A 15,379-nucleotide genomic window follows, 5' to 3' on the forward strand; every position below is an offset into this window, starting at 1 on the left:
GGAGACTCTTTGTCTGCTTTGTTGGATTATTTATTCTTAGAATTAAAGTCCTCGTCGTTTGAGCTCTAAAAAACAGAACAAACAACAAAAAGCCGACAGCTGTTTGCGTCCAGCTTGACTCCCGACAGCATCATCATCTTCAGATGCACGAATTCACAAAACCGGCTGACACGTGCCGTTTTTCTTTCTCTGCGACTCTGTGTTTCTTTTACGACTTCTGTCCTTTCAAAGCAGCTAAAATACCGCATCGTCACTGACAATCATTCAACACAAAGGAAACCGAAGCATTTCCAACAAATACCGCCTCCTTACATATACATAGTGTGCATTTCAGACTAAATTTTGTTTTATATTTGTTATTAATCACAAAAACAATAAATAAATTGCTACAGATTACCAGTTCCATTATTATTATTCTCTACATTTAGATAATTTTTTAAAAGAAAAAGTTATTTCATCTGGCCTTACACCAATTTAAACCAGCCAATTCAACCCAAAATAGAAACCGATAACAAAAAAGCCAGCAGCTGTTTGTGTCCAGTTCGGCTCCAACTGCATCATCATCATCATCTTCATCTCCTCAGATTCACAAAGCTGGGCTTTTTCTATGCTACACAGCTTTTTCTTTCCAGCCACAAAACCAGATAGGTGACTCCAAGGAGAATCAGCTGCCTTTTCTTCCCAGTAACACACTCGAAGCAGCCATAGCATTAATATATATGTATGTATAGATATATAGATAGATAGTAGAGCAATTCTAAAAAAGGGCATCACTTACTGAAGACGGCAAGCCGGGAGGGACCTTCCGCACTTTTTTTGGGTGAATTTCTGAAAGGAAAAAAAAACAAAAGAAAAACTGTAAAACAATACATGAGGGTTCACCAGGCCAGCTTTTATTTGTCTTTTTAAAAAGGAGGCTCTTGTTGGATTTGTTTGAAATTAATCGATCAGCCAGAGATGAAGGAGCGAGGCCACCTCACCTTTCCCACTGCCGTCGATATATTTACAAAGGGAGCTTTCACCGCAAACAAGCGCGGCACAATCACACGCAGAAAATAAAAAGGCAGGACACAAAAAGGGACAGGGTCGGGTTTTTTTCCTCTTTTTTTTTCTTTTTTCTTTTTGGCTTGATAAAAGGAAGTAAGGCAGCTTTTGACATGTTTATATTATTTCTCAGGGTTTCTCTCAAGGGGAGCGACAGAGCGGTCTATTAACTTGGAAGGTGAGACTTTGATAGAAAAATGAAAGAGAGTCTTTTTTGGAAATTGGCCCGGAGTTGTTGTATGTGTGTGTTTGTGTCCTCTCAAGGCTAACGCTACCAAGGCTACACCCCGGCCACTATTGTCCTACTCTTTAAAAGCCTGCCCTGTATTTTCTTTTCTTAAACACCTCTTTGAAAAGACACACACGCACACACAAAAGACAGGACGGTCACACAATTCCCGGCCTTCTGCCGTGGTTCAGAAAAGCAAGGTTAAAATGTTTCTCACACAAATGCAGATGTATGATTATTTGACATTCTGCTTTATTTTCGGCGGTTTCTGTTTAGTCATATGATGTCTGCAGGAAATGAAAGATCCATTCTTTAAACCCCAAAAAGCAGAGGGCAATGAACGGCTCAATTTGTTTTTCTTGTTCATATTCGTAAGCTACCATTATAAAGAAGGAATGTACCAAAAAGTTAAAGACAAAGTTTCCATTGTTCTGGGAATTTGTATCATTCAACATTTGAGTTTAAATTCAACATTCTTTTGCCGTCATGTTAGACAAAATGATCTTCTGGTTTAATGTAACGTGCTGATGGTCTTTAAATCTTCATATAAAATATCCAGTACTGACTATTGGATAATTTATGATTTTGTTTCTCCTCCAAAAAAATAAACCTTGGTGCAGAGCCTGGTTTCCTCAGTCACGTGTCCACCGAAATCGTGCAACAGCACACCTCCGAGTGTCGAGTTTAGTTCTGCGGGCCCTGGAACGGTGTGACCACTGATCTAAAGCTTCTCCAGCCACGTTAACCCCTTTCACATCCAACGGCCTGAATTAAGGCCGAGCTGAAATTAAAAAACTGATGGCGAGCCTCGATTCGGAAACAAATTCGGCGAATAATACGCACGAACGGCGCGTTAGTGCACATCCTTGCAATTCAAACAGTGAGGAAATAAGAGTTTCTCACTTTGCTTTTTATTTTCTCGGTCTCATGTAAAGATTCAACCAAGAACGACAAAATAAAGACTTGCCAGATTTAAGGCTTCTTTAGCAAAAAAATGTTTGAATATTAAGGGGTGGCACAGAAAGCTGTAGCAGTGACACTTCAGGTTCTGTTAGTAAACTGAACGGTTAAACTATGGGTTAAACTGACTGCAAATACACTTGGGGCCCCGAGTGGGGTCACTTTGTGTGCCGACAGTGTTGATGGAGATTCTAATGCAGCTAATGCATTTAAGCTGTGTGTGTGTGTGTGTGTGTGCGCGAGACCTCATTAAGTTTACCCATAAACTAGTGACCGAGCGCGTGAATTTGTTTGTGATATCTTTATTGTAGCATGTAACTTCTCTTCCCGCACTCAAATGCATTCACATGCATGAAAGCCGTGTAGTCTCTCGTGCATCTGTATCGTGTGCAGCCTCTCACCCATGGAGTCCATGTGCAGCGCTCTCCTCCGCGGGTTGGCGCCGTAGTGCTGGTAGTACTGACCGGCCGGCTTGGTGGGCGACGCCGCGCCGGGACTCCCCATGCCCAGCTCGCCACCCAGTATCGACTGAAGGAGAGACATCGAGGGAGACAGAGAGAGAGAGAGAGAAAGAGACAGAGAGCGTTAATGTAACTGATGATCGGGCAGTCATGTGATCTTGCTGACCCTCCGCCAAGACAAAGAGGAAAATGAGGGTTGCGAAGATTGTAACACTGAGAGATGAAGCCACTCATAAATATCTGTGAGTGCAGTTGCAGCATTCACTGGGGAAAAAAGGAGCCGAAACTAAATATAAACAGTACAAGATAGAGACAAGAAAAAAGCAAATATGTCTTCTTTTTTAATAATTTAGTAATTCCCTAAAATATTACTCCAAAGAGCAAAGAGTTTATTTGCTTGGGGACTAATTTTAGTTGCAAATCAGTACACACCAGTGGTCTTTAAATAGAGTCTGAAAAAGTCCAAATGATGAACACGATCAAAATATTGTTAATAGCGATGGTCTGATTTCAAATTTGAAAATGAACACTAATTGGTTAAGGACAATTCTCAATAAGGCATGTAACAAAAAAATAAACAAATAAATAAAAACGCATAATATCTTAAGTGTCCGGAATGATTGTGTGTCTGAACACAATGGCAGTAGTGATGGAAGCTGGATGGTTGTCAGCAGCGTTGAAAGAACGTCCGAATGCTGATGTGAAAATATGGGACAGTAGATATTAGTCGAATTAAATACTAATTGCTTGAATGTCGACAACAAACTGAATGTTGTGGATCCTCAGTTGCCGAAAGGGGATTGGAATGACGCCGAATAGAATCAGAGTCCAAGGTTATTGATGTGAATTTTACACCACACACACACACACACACACACACAAACATTCAGATCCACAACAGTCAACATGAAACAACAGCCTTCAGCAAAGATTTTTTTTTTTTACTTTGAATTTATAAAAGCAGTTAATGCACAGCTTTGTAATAATGACTCAATAAATACGTCTCATCTGTAACTCCACCAAATTTGATGCAACAGTAGTGAAGCACGTTCTTCACTGAATGTGCCACCCTCTGCAACCTTAGCAAAAAAAATATGTCCAGGTACGGGGATATCCAGGGTGAAGGTGAAGTGAAATGTTGAAAATAAGGTTAGCGTAAATGTCTGACTTTCTTTATAATGATTTCTGACCTGAAACCCTGCAGTGTGTGTTACGTGACATTAAATCGTGAGAAAGTGCTTGCATGCCTCGTAAAATCAGACGTTCAAGTAAACGAAAGTCATCTTGCCATCTTGCTACTCTCATATGGGGCAGTGTTTCTCATCTCTACTATCACTCCCACGTCACAAGATGGTGAAACACCATTTACTTCATATTTGTGTGTGTGTACGCCCATGCATTATGACCTTAAATAGTATTTGTTGTATTTATATGGTAGTCTATATGTGCCAATATTTAACAGACAAACGAATTCAAATTTAAATGTTAAAATTCAGGTTTCAATTTGATAATATACAACATGCAAAATATTGCCCACTGACACAAGTTTAGTCTACACAGACAAACACGTATCAGCTTCTTTTCATTCTCAGAATTTCCTCAAAATGTCGCACAGCAAAACTTCAACAACAAGGCAAAAATCAAATCAAGAGCGGCCCTTTGATTCTCAAGCCCTCTGACTTTCCGGGAAACAAAGCCTACCTCAGACACCTCAAACCAAGCTGACGATGACAAATGAAACCGTGGTTGTGATGGCATTTACCTCCGTGGGAGTGACCTCATGCTGCTCGGCGTGGAGACGTTCACCTCACAGCTCAGAGCCTAACTTCTCTACTCTGCTGCCGTTTTTCCCCTTCCTCTAGAGCCGCGACTCTGTTTACAGCTCAGACTTAGCAAACCGCGCGCACATTGTCCCGCTAATTAAGTTCAATGATTTTGGCAGCAACAAGTGGTGTCTGGGCTGATTCGGAGAGAACTTGAGAATAAAAGACAGAGAGACGGATGGAGTTTTTTTTTTTTTTTTAAAGAGGCACAAAAAAGTTAGAGAGGAGGAAAGAGGTGAAAAAGAACCTGCCTCCCCTCCCCCTCGTCCTTTAAATAGACTCTACCGCTACTCCGTTAAAAGTGTGGATTTTTTTTTTTTTTTTTTTTTTCCCAGCTCTCTCGTTAAGTAATTAGTGTGCAGTGTATTTAAAGCAGAGGGTGGAGGAGTGTGTTTAGAGTGGGGGGTGGTGGTGTTTTTCAGGCTAATCTGAATTCTGATCACCGAGTCCGTCCTTCTCTGCGGCTGAAAACAAGAGTTAGCTTGGCACTGGCGGCCCAAGGATGGCTTTTCTCATGCTAAACAGGGCCTAAGTAGGCCAATTACAGGGCCAGCCTCGGTCTCAGAGCCATTCTCCAGCTTAAAACAAAAGGACCCTTGTCTTAAATAAAGTCAGTCACACACACAGAGAGGGAGAGGGAGTCAGACACAAAGGCACACAGTCACACACCGTTTCAGTCATCCTGTTCCTCAGTCCGTGCGTGTTTCAATGTGTGTGCGCCATCGGGGGGTAAAAGAAGGTTCCCACTGAAACAAAAAGGGTCTCATTGATTGTAGTCGCGTTTTCTTTCTTTTCTGTTCTTTTCATTCCTTCTTCTTCTTTTTTTTTTTTCTCTTGTACTCGAACATCGAGCCAGGCCGGACGGTCACCCCGGCAACTAGACAAGCTGGAGGAAACTGAAAACGCACTACTGTCTCACTGTCCCGGTCCCACTGCCTGTTTACCTGCTCGTCCTTAAGTCTCAGTTTTACTATGCATGCTATCTGCTCAGCAAGGCAAGCTGTGTAGCGTTTCACTTTCATGAAGTTGAGTGATGTGAATGATACATCGGAACGAGGAAAGATATTTTGACCTTTAACCCCACAGTATAGATCGAGCCCCTGCGTTGTGAATAATGAAATGCAAGTGATGACGTCTAGTTCGGAACAACCTCAGGACTAACCTAGGCATTTAAAAATGCTTTTCAAGGACAAGAGATATGTCTTGAATGGGTAAGGGTTAGTTTCATAATGGTGCATTCACACAAGAAGTGACACAAGCTACAAACCAAGGACGGGGACGTATATATGTGTATATATATATATACATATATATATATATATATAAACACAGCAAAGGGTGAAGCAAACAATGATTAGGATTGCTTGATGTGCACACAAAGGAGCAATCTCTGTTTGGTGCTTCATATCTGGCTCATTTGTTGTTTCCATTAAAAAAATTTGCTGTAGCTTGCCGCTCTCTCTGCGCTAATGTAAGCACACCATTACGTAAGGATAGTCAATGCAAGTCTAAATAGGCCCAAGTTAAATAGACCACCAAACACAAAGTTTCCATGGCCGCAAAGAGAATGCATATCAATGCATATCACTCATTTTCAGCAACGCTGTCAGGCTGTACTTAGAAAAAGCAGCACTTTGAGATGAATCCCAACAGCAGCCAGCTGGGATACTGCTAATGACAATGTTAGCGCGCTGATATTAGAAGATACAATTGGGCAGCACAGTGAAGCAGTGGTCAGGGCTGACGCCTCACAGCTCCTGTTGCTCTAGTTTCCTCCCACAGTCCAAAGGCATGCTGGTTAGGTTAATTGGTGATTCTAGATTCTAAATTGGTGTAGATATGAGTGGAAACGGTTGTCCATGTGTGTTAGCCCTGCGATAGACTGGTGACCTGTCCAGTGTGTAGCCTGCCTCTCACCCAATGACAGCCGGGATAGTCACCTCATGACCCTCTAGGGAAAGGGTGCTCACAGGTATTCTTGTACAAGGCACACATGTTGTGAGAACTTGCATAACTGCCTTTTTGGTTTATTACTTGGTCCAGCACTCATCTTTATACCCCTTCTTAAGTAAATTGGTAGGCTAACTACATGGCTCACTAGTGTTTTGTAGCACTGTGCATACATGGGGAGGTCTCATTGTACTGCACGTCGTGTCTGGTCTACCATGGTCAACGTATTGGGAAGCACTGACCTAAGAGATAAGCGGTAACAAAAAATAATAAGTAAAGGTACACTAATGTTTGGTAATTGTTGGGAGACCAGAGGTTTGCATCCTCTTGGATTCACAGATATCTTTACCACATGTCAATCTATCATCTGTATTTCAGTCAGGGACTATTAGATTCTTCACAACATTCTTCACAGCCGATCTGCAAGCTGCATTGTTTTTTTTTTTTTTGTTTTGTTTTTTTACATTATGTCAAATGATGTAGAAGGTGTCCATGGACAGAGTCAGCACACATTTGTTCGGTCAATCAGTTTACTCGACGCGGGTGGCCACACAATGCTGTTGACATTTGGGAGGTGCTTGCGTCTGCTCTTCTGCGACCTGCAAGTGCCCATTACTCTCCACTCTGGGTAGATCCACAGAGATGCATGCGTATCTTCATGGTGTTATAATTCCGGCCATACGCTCTTGTGTAAATTGCCAGGTTCTCTCCTCCTCGCTCTGTCTTTTGCTTCTGTTTTACTTTCTACTTTACCCTGTTTCCTCTTTGTCATTATCTTTCTCTATGTACGGAGTGTGTGTGTGTGTGTGTCTCACCCTCTCTCGCACTCACACCAACAGAGGTCTGTTTCTCACGGAGCTGACTGGGCTCCGGTACCCAGCTGCTCGCAAAGACGATATTAACTAAGATAGATTACCAGAGAGAGACAGAGAGACAGAGAGAAAAGGGTGAAGGAGATGCATAGACACGTACGGAAAGAGAAACTCTGGTGCGGGAAGAGAAAGAGAGACCAGACTGAAATGCAGAACAGGAAAGGGCGTTAAACTCAAAGGAAGAAAGAGATGGAAAGAGAGCACACAATCTAAAAATAGAAGAAGAAAAATAGAATTAATAAAGTAGCCGTTAACGTCCATGATGATTGACTTGGCTCAATGAAAGCGGCACTTCTTATAAACACAATGCAAATGTTTTCCACCTCCCTCCTCCCTTTCTTGCTCAGCCTCCTCCTCGCCCACTCAAGCCCCTGTCCTCGTGTGACTGAAAAAGCAAATGCTCACACGTCATCAATTTCCACCATTGCAACCATGAGAGACAGAGAGAGAGAGAGAGGCAGGAAGAAGTCATTAATTACCAGGAAGTGCTGGCGAGGCATTGGCGCACCTGTACGCCAGCTTCGCTCCAGCTGACACACACACACACGAGTACACGCACACATCCAGACACACATCCAACACACACTCCTCTGGGAGGGAGGCTCTGAGGCTGCTACCAGATAGTTAAACCATGATAAAATGATAAAAGTGGACTGGTAGAGTGTGAACACTTAAAGCACACAAACAGTGAGACAGACTGCCAATCAGTCCATCATTTATTCAATAGTTGAAGCATTAGTGTCAATCATGCCTGAGACGCAAATATATTCTATTTACAGTGGTAAAAAAAACATCTATTTATTACATCTATGGTGGTTTTACATAGCATGTAACTTATTATATATCATCTATTTAGATCGATGATATTCCACAATACCCTATTCAAACTGTTACAAACCACCACACCATTAAAACCACTGACAGGAGAAGGAAATAACATTATGACCATCTTGTGAATTCAGTGTTCTGATGGGAAACTTTTGGACCTGGTATTCATTCATTTGGATATTACTTAGACATGTAGCCCCTACATAGATCAGACCAGACACCCCCCACCCCATAGCAATGACACTCCTTGATGGCAGCAGCCATCCCCAGCAGGATGCAGCCTGACACAGACGTAAAAAACGCTTTAGGAACAATTCAAAAAACATGAAGAACAGTACAAGGTTGATCTGGCCTCCAAATTCACTAGATCCCAAACTGATCAAGTATCTGTGGGATGATCAACAGAGACCCCCTCCCTTCAAACCATAGGAAGCAAGGACTCCCTACCAACAACATTCTTACCAGAAAGCACAGGACACCCTTAGAAGGTCCGTGTCCATTCTCTGATGAGTCATAACAGTTTTGGAGGCACAATATTAAGAAGGTGGTCTATAATGTTAAGCCAGATCAGTGTATTTAATCTATTTAGATGCTAGTCATATTCACAAAAATAATATGGACATATTCATTAACATTCTGAACCTAACACAACTGTACATACTTCTCCAACCAGCCCTATTCCTGCCACCTCTGTACATACACTGTATACACATAATGCCTTCTATGTACTTCAGGTGACATGCCAACTGTATTTCATACTCTGCACAGTAACAATAAAGTTGAATGTAATCTTATGTAATGTAGTTTCTATTACTTTGTGATTAGACTGCCGAGGTAATAATTCCATGCTTCGATGGCGACTACATGATTTAGTTGAAATAACATTCGATGTGGTTTGCCAGCTTTGTGGTTTAATGCAGCAAAAACAGTGAGCACAAGAAATAAATTAGCCCAAGACAAGGCTGTACGCACGATTAAAACCACAGGATCAGAGCTGTGGCAAATGATAAATCCAGATAAATCCTTACACATGGAAATTTGAAACATTCATTGACAGTTTTTTTCGATATTGTATTAAAATTATTTTATAGTACGTGAACCCCAGTAAGACTAGACCAAGATCATTATGATGATTGATTATGTGATGGAATTAAATACAAACTTGGGACTTTTCACTCTTGAGAACAAAGAGACTTTGACCAGCTCTTCATTTCTTATTTGCATCTCCTTTTTTTCATGTCTGCTGAGGTGGCAGAAACAAATGCTCACTTGGGTCTTTTTAGTGGGAAATAAGAAGCACTCTGTTGTTTACTTTGCGCTTGCTCTGCTGCTGTAGCTGTGACCACGCTCAACACCACACTCTGGAGTACAGTTGTACATCACTGCACCAGATTGACAACTTAATCTTGTGGAGTTGGTGTTAGATTTCCGTGTAAATTAAACAGAAGAGAAGTGGTACTACAGGATGCCCCCTACGGATTAAAGTCTGTATCAGGGGGCCGTATTTATTTGGGGCAGTGGTACCTTTACAGTCAGTAACCACCACATAGCCTGAAGCGTTCGGGCTTCCCGTGAGGCCTAGATTGGACGATACGCTAACGACCTGGCAAAGACAAACAGCATTACGTCGCGCACAGAGAAGAAAAGTTATTGCAAGCTTTAATAGCCAGCTGCATCCAAGTTGTAGCCGGAGCCAATCACGTTGCAGAAAACCAAAGATCTGAAAACACCTGGAGCTAAGTGTGTTTAGAAGGATGCTAGATCAAGAAAAAAAAAAAAAAAAGCTCAGGAACGGATCACTGCAAACACACACATCTGCACCGGCACTGGCAGCGGCAAAGGATCCACTCGCCAGTGACAAGTTCCTCCATCTTCCTACCGCTCCACACACCAGCACACATCGGATAGCGCACCCTCCGCTCAAACACACACACACACACACACACAGACAGAAGACGAAGCAGTTCAAAGCATTTCTCCTTAATTAGCGTTCAACGCTTGGCTTGACAAATAAATAGCGATCATTTAAGAACACTTAGAGAGGAATCAGACAGCACATTACACCTCACAATATCTGGCAGCTTCCTGAACGCAATTAGAAGGAGGGGGCGGGGGCGGGAGGGGGGAGAGGGGAGGTAAGAGACAGTGGCGAGGACAGAGTGGGGAAGAAGAGGCAGGCAGGAAGGATGCAAGTGAAGTTGGGGAGGCAAGTAAGTGGGGTGCCAAAGAAGACTGAAAAGAAAGGAGGGGGCGAAGAAAGGAAGACAGAAATGAAGAAAAAAGAAAGAAGGATTAAAACTCAAAAATGCTAAGTGAGACAAATGAAGGAAAGTTAAAAAATAATAAAATGAGGTGAAAAAAGTGAGAACCTGAAGATAATGGAAAGAAGGAGAAACAATGAAGAAACAATGGAAATATTGAAGAGTTTGAAGCAAAGACGCTGGGCGGTAAAGAAAAGGAGAGGAAAGGTGGAACGCAGACGGCGTGCACAGGGGAGAGGCTAGGGCAGCGAGGGAGATAAAGATAAAAAACGAGGGAGGAAGAATGGAAGGTGGGAACCATGGAGGGAGTAAGGGGAGGAGACAGGAAGTGAATAAATGATAGATGGAGAGACAGATTTATATTTAGAGATGAAAAGAGAGATGAAAAGAAAATGAGAAATAGGCTTCCCTGCGGTGCCATCTTGAACTGATCACTCCCATCATGCCTCGGTCCCAGCTGCCTTCACTTTGCAGTTGTGGAGACATTTTAGTCATTAGGACCGGGAGCAAACACAGACGTGAGCGTAGAAACGAAAGGCTCACAGAACGTACTGTATGTCCTCTTTTCTGCTTAGCCAACTGTTAGGATGTAGCGGGAGGACGACCAGAACCAGAACTCTGTTCTTTCAAGTCAGACCTGGAGCAGGTTCACCTGCACTTCCTGAATCATGCACAATGACGCCGACTCCTTTAAAAGGCTTGGAGTACGATACGAGATAACAATGCTAAAGACTTGAAAGATGGCGTGGTGGTGTGTGGATAAAAGACGTACTGCGCAGGTTAGTATAGCACTGTATCTCTTAAAATTGCTTTTACTCTTACTCTTAATTACTGAGGTATTAAGCACCAGTAATCAGTTTTATTATCAGCCTTCTTTCAACAGAAAGAGTCAGTTAGAAAGTAGGGGGATGACATCCAGTAAAGGCCCATGCAGCATGAATCCAATCGGGAACTGGTTTCTGTTTGCCCTCATAATACCCAACCCTCTGTAATCTTCAAATGGAAATCGCCATAAACTGGCTGCAACCTAATATGATATAATCTATTGATGGATATTACACCTTGAAATGGGGTCGTCAGTTGACGCGATGGAGGAATAAATAAAAATAAATAAATAAATAAAAATAACGGCACTGGTGTGGTTGGAGCTCCAGGAAGATAAGGACTCTTTAAGCCGTTTTGGTGTTGTGCTTTCTTTTAACTTTTAAATCCACGCATACATTCCTTTGAAATATCCAAGGCCTGGGTTGCATTTCTTTCTCATTTAAAGGAAGTTCAAGGCCTGTGGGATCCAGGAAGTCCTCCCTTCATCTGTCACAGATAAGAATCCAAGTCCAAGTCCTGCAGAAGTGAACGCTGATGAAGGGAACACGCGGGAAAAATATCAGCAAGCTTCTCCGCATCTCGCGTGGATCAAGACTAGATTTGCCTCTGTGTGTGTGTGTGAGAGAGAATTAGCACGTCATTTGTTAGTGTATGTATGTCAGTGTGTGTGTACAAAATTTCTGGCAGTGTTTTTGTGTGTGTGTGTGTGTGCGCGCGTGTGTGTGTGCGTGTGTCAGCTCTGTAGTGTAGCCGTGACAGCTCAGTTCTGTTCTGTGTCTGTTACCAGCTGTTGCGCCTCAAATGCAATTTGTGTGTGTAGGTGTATGTGTGTGTGTGTAGGTGTGTGTATATGTGTGTGACAGCATATTGTTTGATGTTAGACACATCAGAGAGGGGAGAGGGTTAACATTACTGACATAGATGGAGAGTAGTCTCCTGCTTTGACTGCGCGATGCCTGACGAAAACTTGTTCGATAAACAAGTCGACTGCCGCATGAATAAATTAGACAATTTGATCCGGCAATCTTTGATCGCCAAAATAACAAGCACGCCGGGTTGCCTCCCTGTGGCAGTTTTCCCTCCCCAATGCCTTGTTTTAAAATACACAGTGGCAGTGACTGAATAAGTCACTAAGGGCAACCTGGAACCAGTCGGAAACCTTTTGGGTGAAAGCTGATTTGGAGTCGTTCCGTTCAGTACTGACTATGCTCTGATCTGCTGGGCCAATCAAATCATTTGGTCAGGCTTTATGAAGAGATGGGCGGAGCAGTAACAGCAACGTAAGCATACACATCGTCTACATGGAAAACACTCTGGTTGGTTGGTGGAATATCCAATTACAATCAGAGGTATTAGTTGAAACTGCACCTGGACAGAAGGGCAACAAAACATGCTATAAAAAATAATAATAATAATAATAATAATAATAATCTGCACACACTGGCTTATTTGCACCGAACAAAGGCAAACTATTAAGAACATGGGAATGTGAATATCTTTACTGTACAGGAGTTTAGTCGTCAATTACTGGTGTAGGAGTCATGTACTGTAAGTTCTGAATAGTCATGTAGTTGCCGTGCACATCGTATTGGCACTTGGGTGGAGGGGTGTCACCTGGGCTTAATCAAGGGGTAGGGTGAGCATGGGAGCGAAAATTTCTGTTGATGGCATTAATGTGTTTTGTTTGTTTGTTTTTTTTTGCCTTTCTTCCTTTGCACAGATGCATGTAAACAAGCAAAGGTTTTTAGTGTTCCACCTCTTAGTGGCACTAGAGGGAAGATCAGGATGTCAAACAGACATCAACAGAAAACAGGTTTAGATGGTTTTAGATGGAGCTCCCAACGTTTCATTGCTGTGGCACTGGGCTGACTCAAAACAGTGTAGGGTGCAGCTATTAGAATCGTTGCATGAGGTCGAGTTCCGTTAAGTCGGGAGACACGTGCTGGATGACGTCAGTAGAGCCCATTCGTGTTAGCTTAGCACTGTAGAGGACATCACAGGGTTGCAAACCGAACATCGCATGAGACTGAAAGAATGGTTTGCCTGCAGTCAACCCTTTTATGAACAGGTTAAACTGTATTGCTGGCGCGGAAATAAAATCAAACATCTCCGTTCAGCTTGATCAAAAGCAGTGGATGATTGTCTTCAACTACAACAGCGGGAAAACAGCCGCTACATCCCGTCATACCCACTCTGGGTGGTCCTGACACTCACTACGCCCATGTAATGGATCACACACGCATACGTGGGAAACTTTCAGCAGTCGTAGCTGATGTGTCAGGGCACGCGCAGAGTGCGTGGCAGCCCCAGCACAGCGTGTGTGTGTGTGTTTGCAATCGATAGAAAAAATTCAGTAATGTGTCGTTCTGTGTGGCCGGCAGATGAGACTAAATGACAGCTGAGAGTCTCCAGAGAGGGGGGAGCAGCTGGATCCCTCTCTGTGCTGTGTGTGTGTGTGTGTGTGTGTGCGCGTGCGAGTCCAGACCTGGAGAGCAGCTGTAAGTGGAATATAGCATAGCATAGCATAGCATAGATAGATAGATAGATAGATAGATAGATAGATAGATAGATAGATAGATGTTGCTATGGTAACAAAGAAGATGATGCAACAAGGCTTTCTGTCTGTCTCTGACTGTTCATCCAATCAGATCCGATCTCCAGATCTCATAGTATGAGTATAGTACTGAATTCCTGGTGTACATTATAAACCGTCTATTAAACAGGAGAAGCAGTGTATTTCTTTTAGAATGCCGTGACACTAAAAGATTAGGCCAATCAGGACCAACTACGGCCCGCACATGTTTATTAATATTTCCCTGCATGTAACAGTCTTTGACTCGCCCTTGTTTTTTTTTCTTCGTGGACCAGCTGTTGGGGGCTTGTACTTCCTGCTGCCACGCCATTGGTCAGAGAGCCAGCCAATGGCAGCGGGCTCGGAGGACAGACTGAATGAAGTGATGATGAACGCACACATACACCCTCGGCAACCACATTCCACTGTAGGGCCCACGCACAGGAACTGTCGGCCTTCCAGGGGGAACGAACGCACACACACGCACGCATTCCACAGATCTGCAGGAGTATTGGATCTTGAAAACAGACAGCAAATGTGATACATCGAGAGATAAAATGCCGAAATGTTACAGAAAGGAATCTTGAAATGGCCCATGATTTATTCTGCACTTTTGGTGTGAAGCAACACCTTAAAGGCTCTCGCATTAGTCATGTTAAACCGCTCTGTCTTTATTTGTCACAGTACAGCTCTGCTATGAGAACGCAACTTTGGCAGCTTTATTATTTCCTAGTTGCATCAGATCGTCCAAAATAACCATGGACGATGCTAAATGTGTCACTTAATCTCCAAAAACAAGACTCAAAGCTTTACAGCGTACAAGTCGTCTTTGTTCCCTTTGGTCACATTTTTTGTGAATGAAACTCGCCCACAAGCAGGCAGAGCAGAACCAGTGGCCTTACACGGCAATTTAAGAGACACAGATCAGGGAAGTGATGAAATGCTGCCGCGTGATCACATTGAAACGAGTGATTCACATTAAGAGAGCTCTCATGGGAGCAAGTCTCACTGAAAAACTAAGAGAGGATGCTGTTGCATTAGTTCCTAAGACGCCTGTGGAAAGAAAAAGAAGGAACAGTAAATTTCAAAGATTCAGACATTTCATTTGTCTGACTCAGGCTGCTGGAGCCTGAACAACAAAAGATTTTGATCCCAATAGTTTACGCATTAATAGAAAACCAGTGCATGGAGAACATTCTTCACACAATCTCAAATCACCTCGGCCAGATGATCAAACACCACCATGTCAACAATCATATGCCTGAAAACTTAAAGGCAAACACTGGAAAGCAGAGCATCAAATGTGTTTCCACACCTCAAAGACAGAAGAGCTGGGTGAAAAAGAAAAATCTATTTTCTGATTCAAGTCAAGGAATTTATTAAATCCTTGGATCATAAAAAAAAAAAATTAAAAAAATCCTCTCATCAGCAACTTCTCCTGAGATCACATGAGATTAGTTTAGTCCATGTGGGAGACACAAACTATGACAGAAGCTACAACCCTTTATTTATATATTTAAACAATATGCACAGTGTGCCATCCAGAGGTAAAAT

General features: G+C 42.6%; 1 protein-coding gene across 9 annotated transcripts in view; it reads right to left on the bottom strand.

Annotated features, from left to right (window-relative positions):
• The window catches only part of LOC124997111 (transcription factor 4-like), a 198,916-nt gene that overhangs the window by 84,397 nt on the left and 99,140 nt on the right, over positions 1–15,379 (bottom strand). For 8 of the 9 annotated variants that reach the window (XM_047570693.1, XM_047570694.1, XM_047570697.1 and 5 more), the window contains 2 exons: positions 2,635–2,761; positions 779–828 (listed from right to left, as the gene is read on the bottom strand). In XM_047570693.1, coding sequence (XP_047426649.1) covers positions 779–828; positions 2,635–2,761 — 177 coding nt within the window. Of the gene's footprint in view, positions 1–778; positions 829–2,634; positions 2,762–4,456; positions 7,670–15,379 lie in introns of those variants that run through there. The other variant, XM_047570698.1, reaches the window with a different exon arrangement.

Source organism: Mugil cephalus, chromosome 19, assembly GCF_022458985.1.
Source record: "Mugil cephalus isolate CIBA_MC_2020 chromosome 19, CIBA_Mcephalus_1.1, whole genome shotgun sequence".
In the NCBI taxonomy this organism is placed as follows: Eukaryota; Metazoa; Chordata; class Actinopteri; order Mugiliformes; family Mugilidae; genus Mugil; species Mugil cephalus.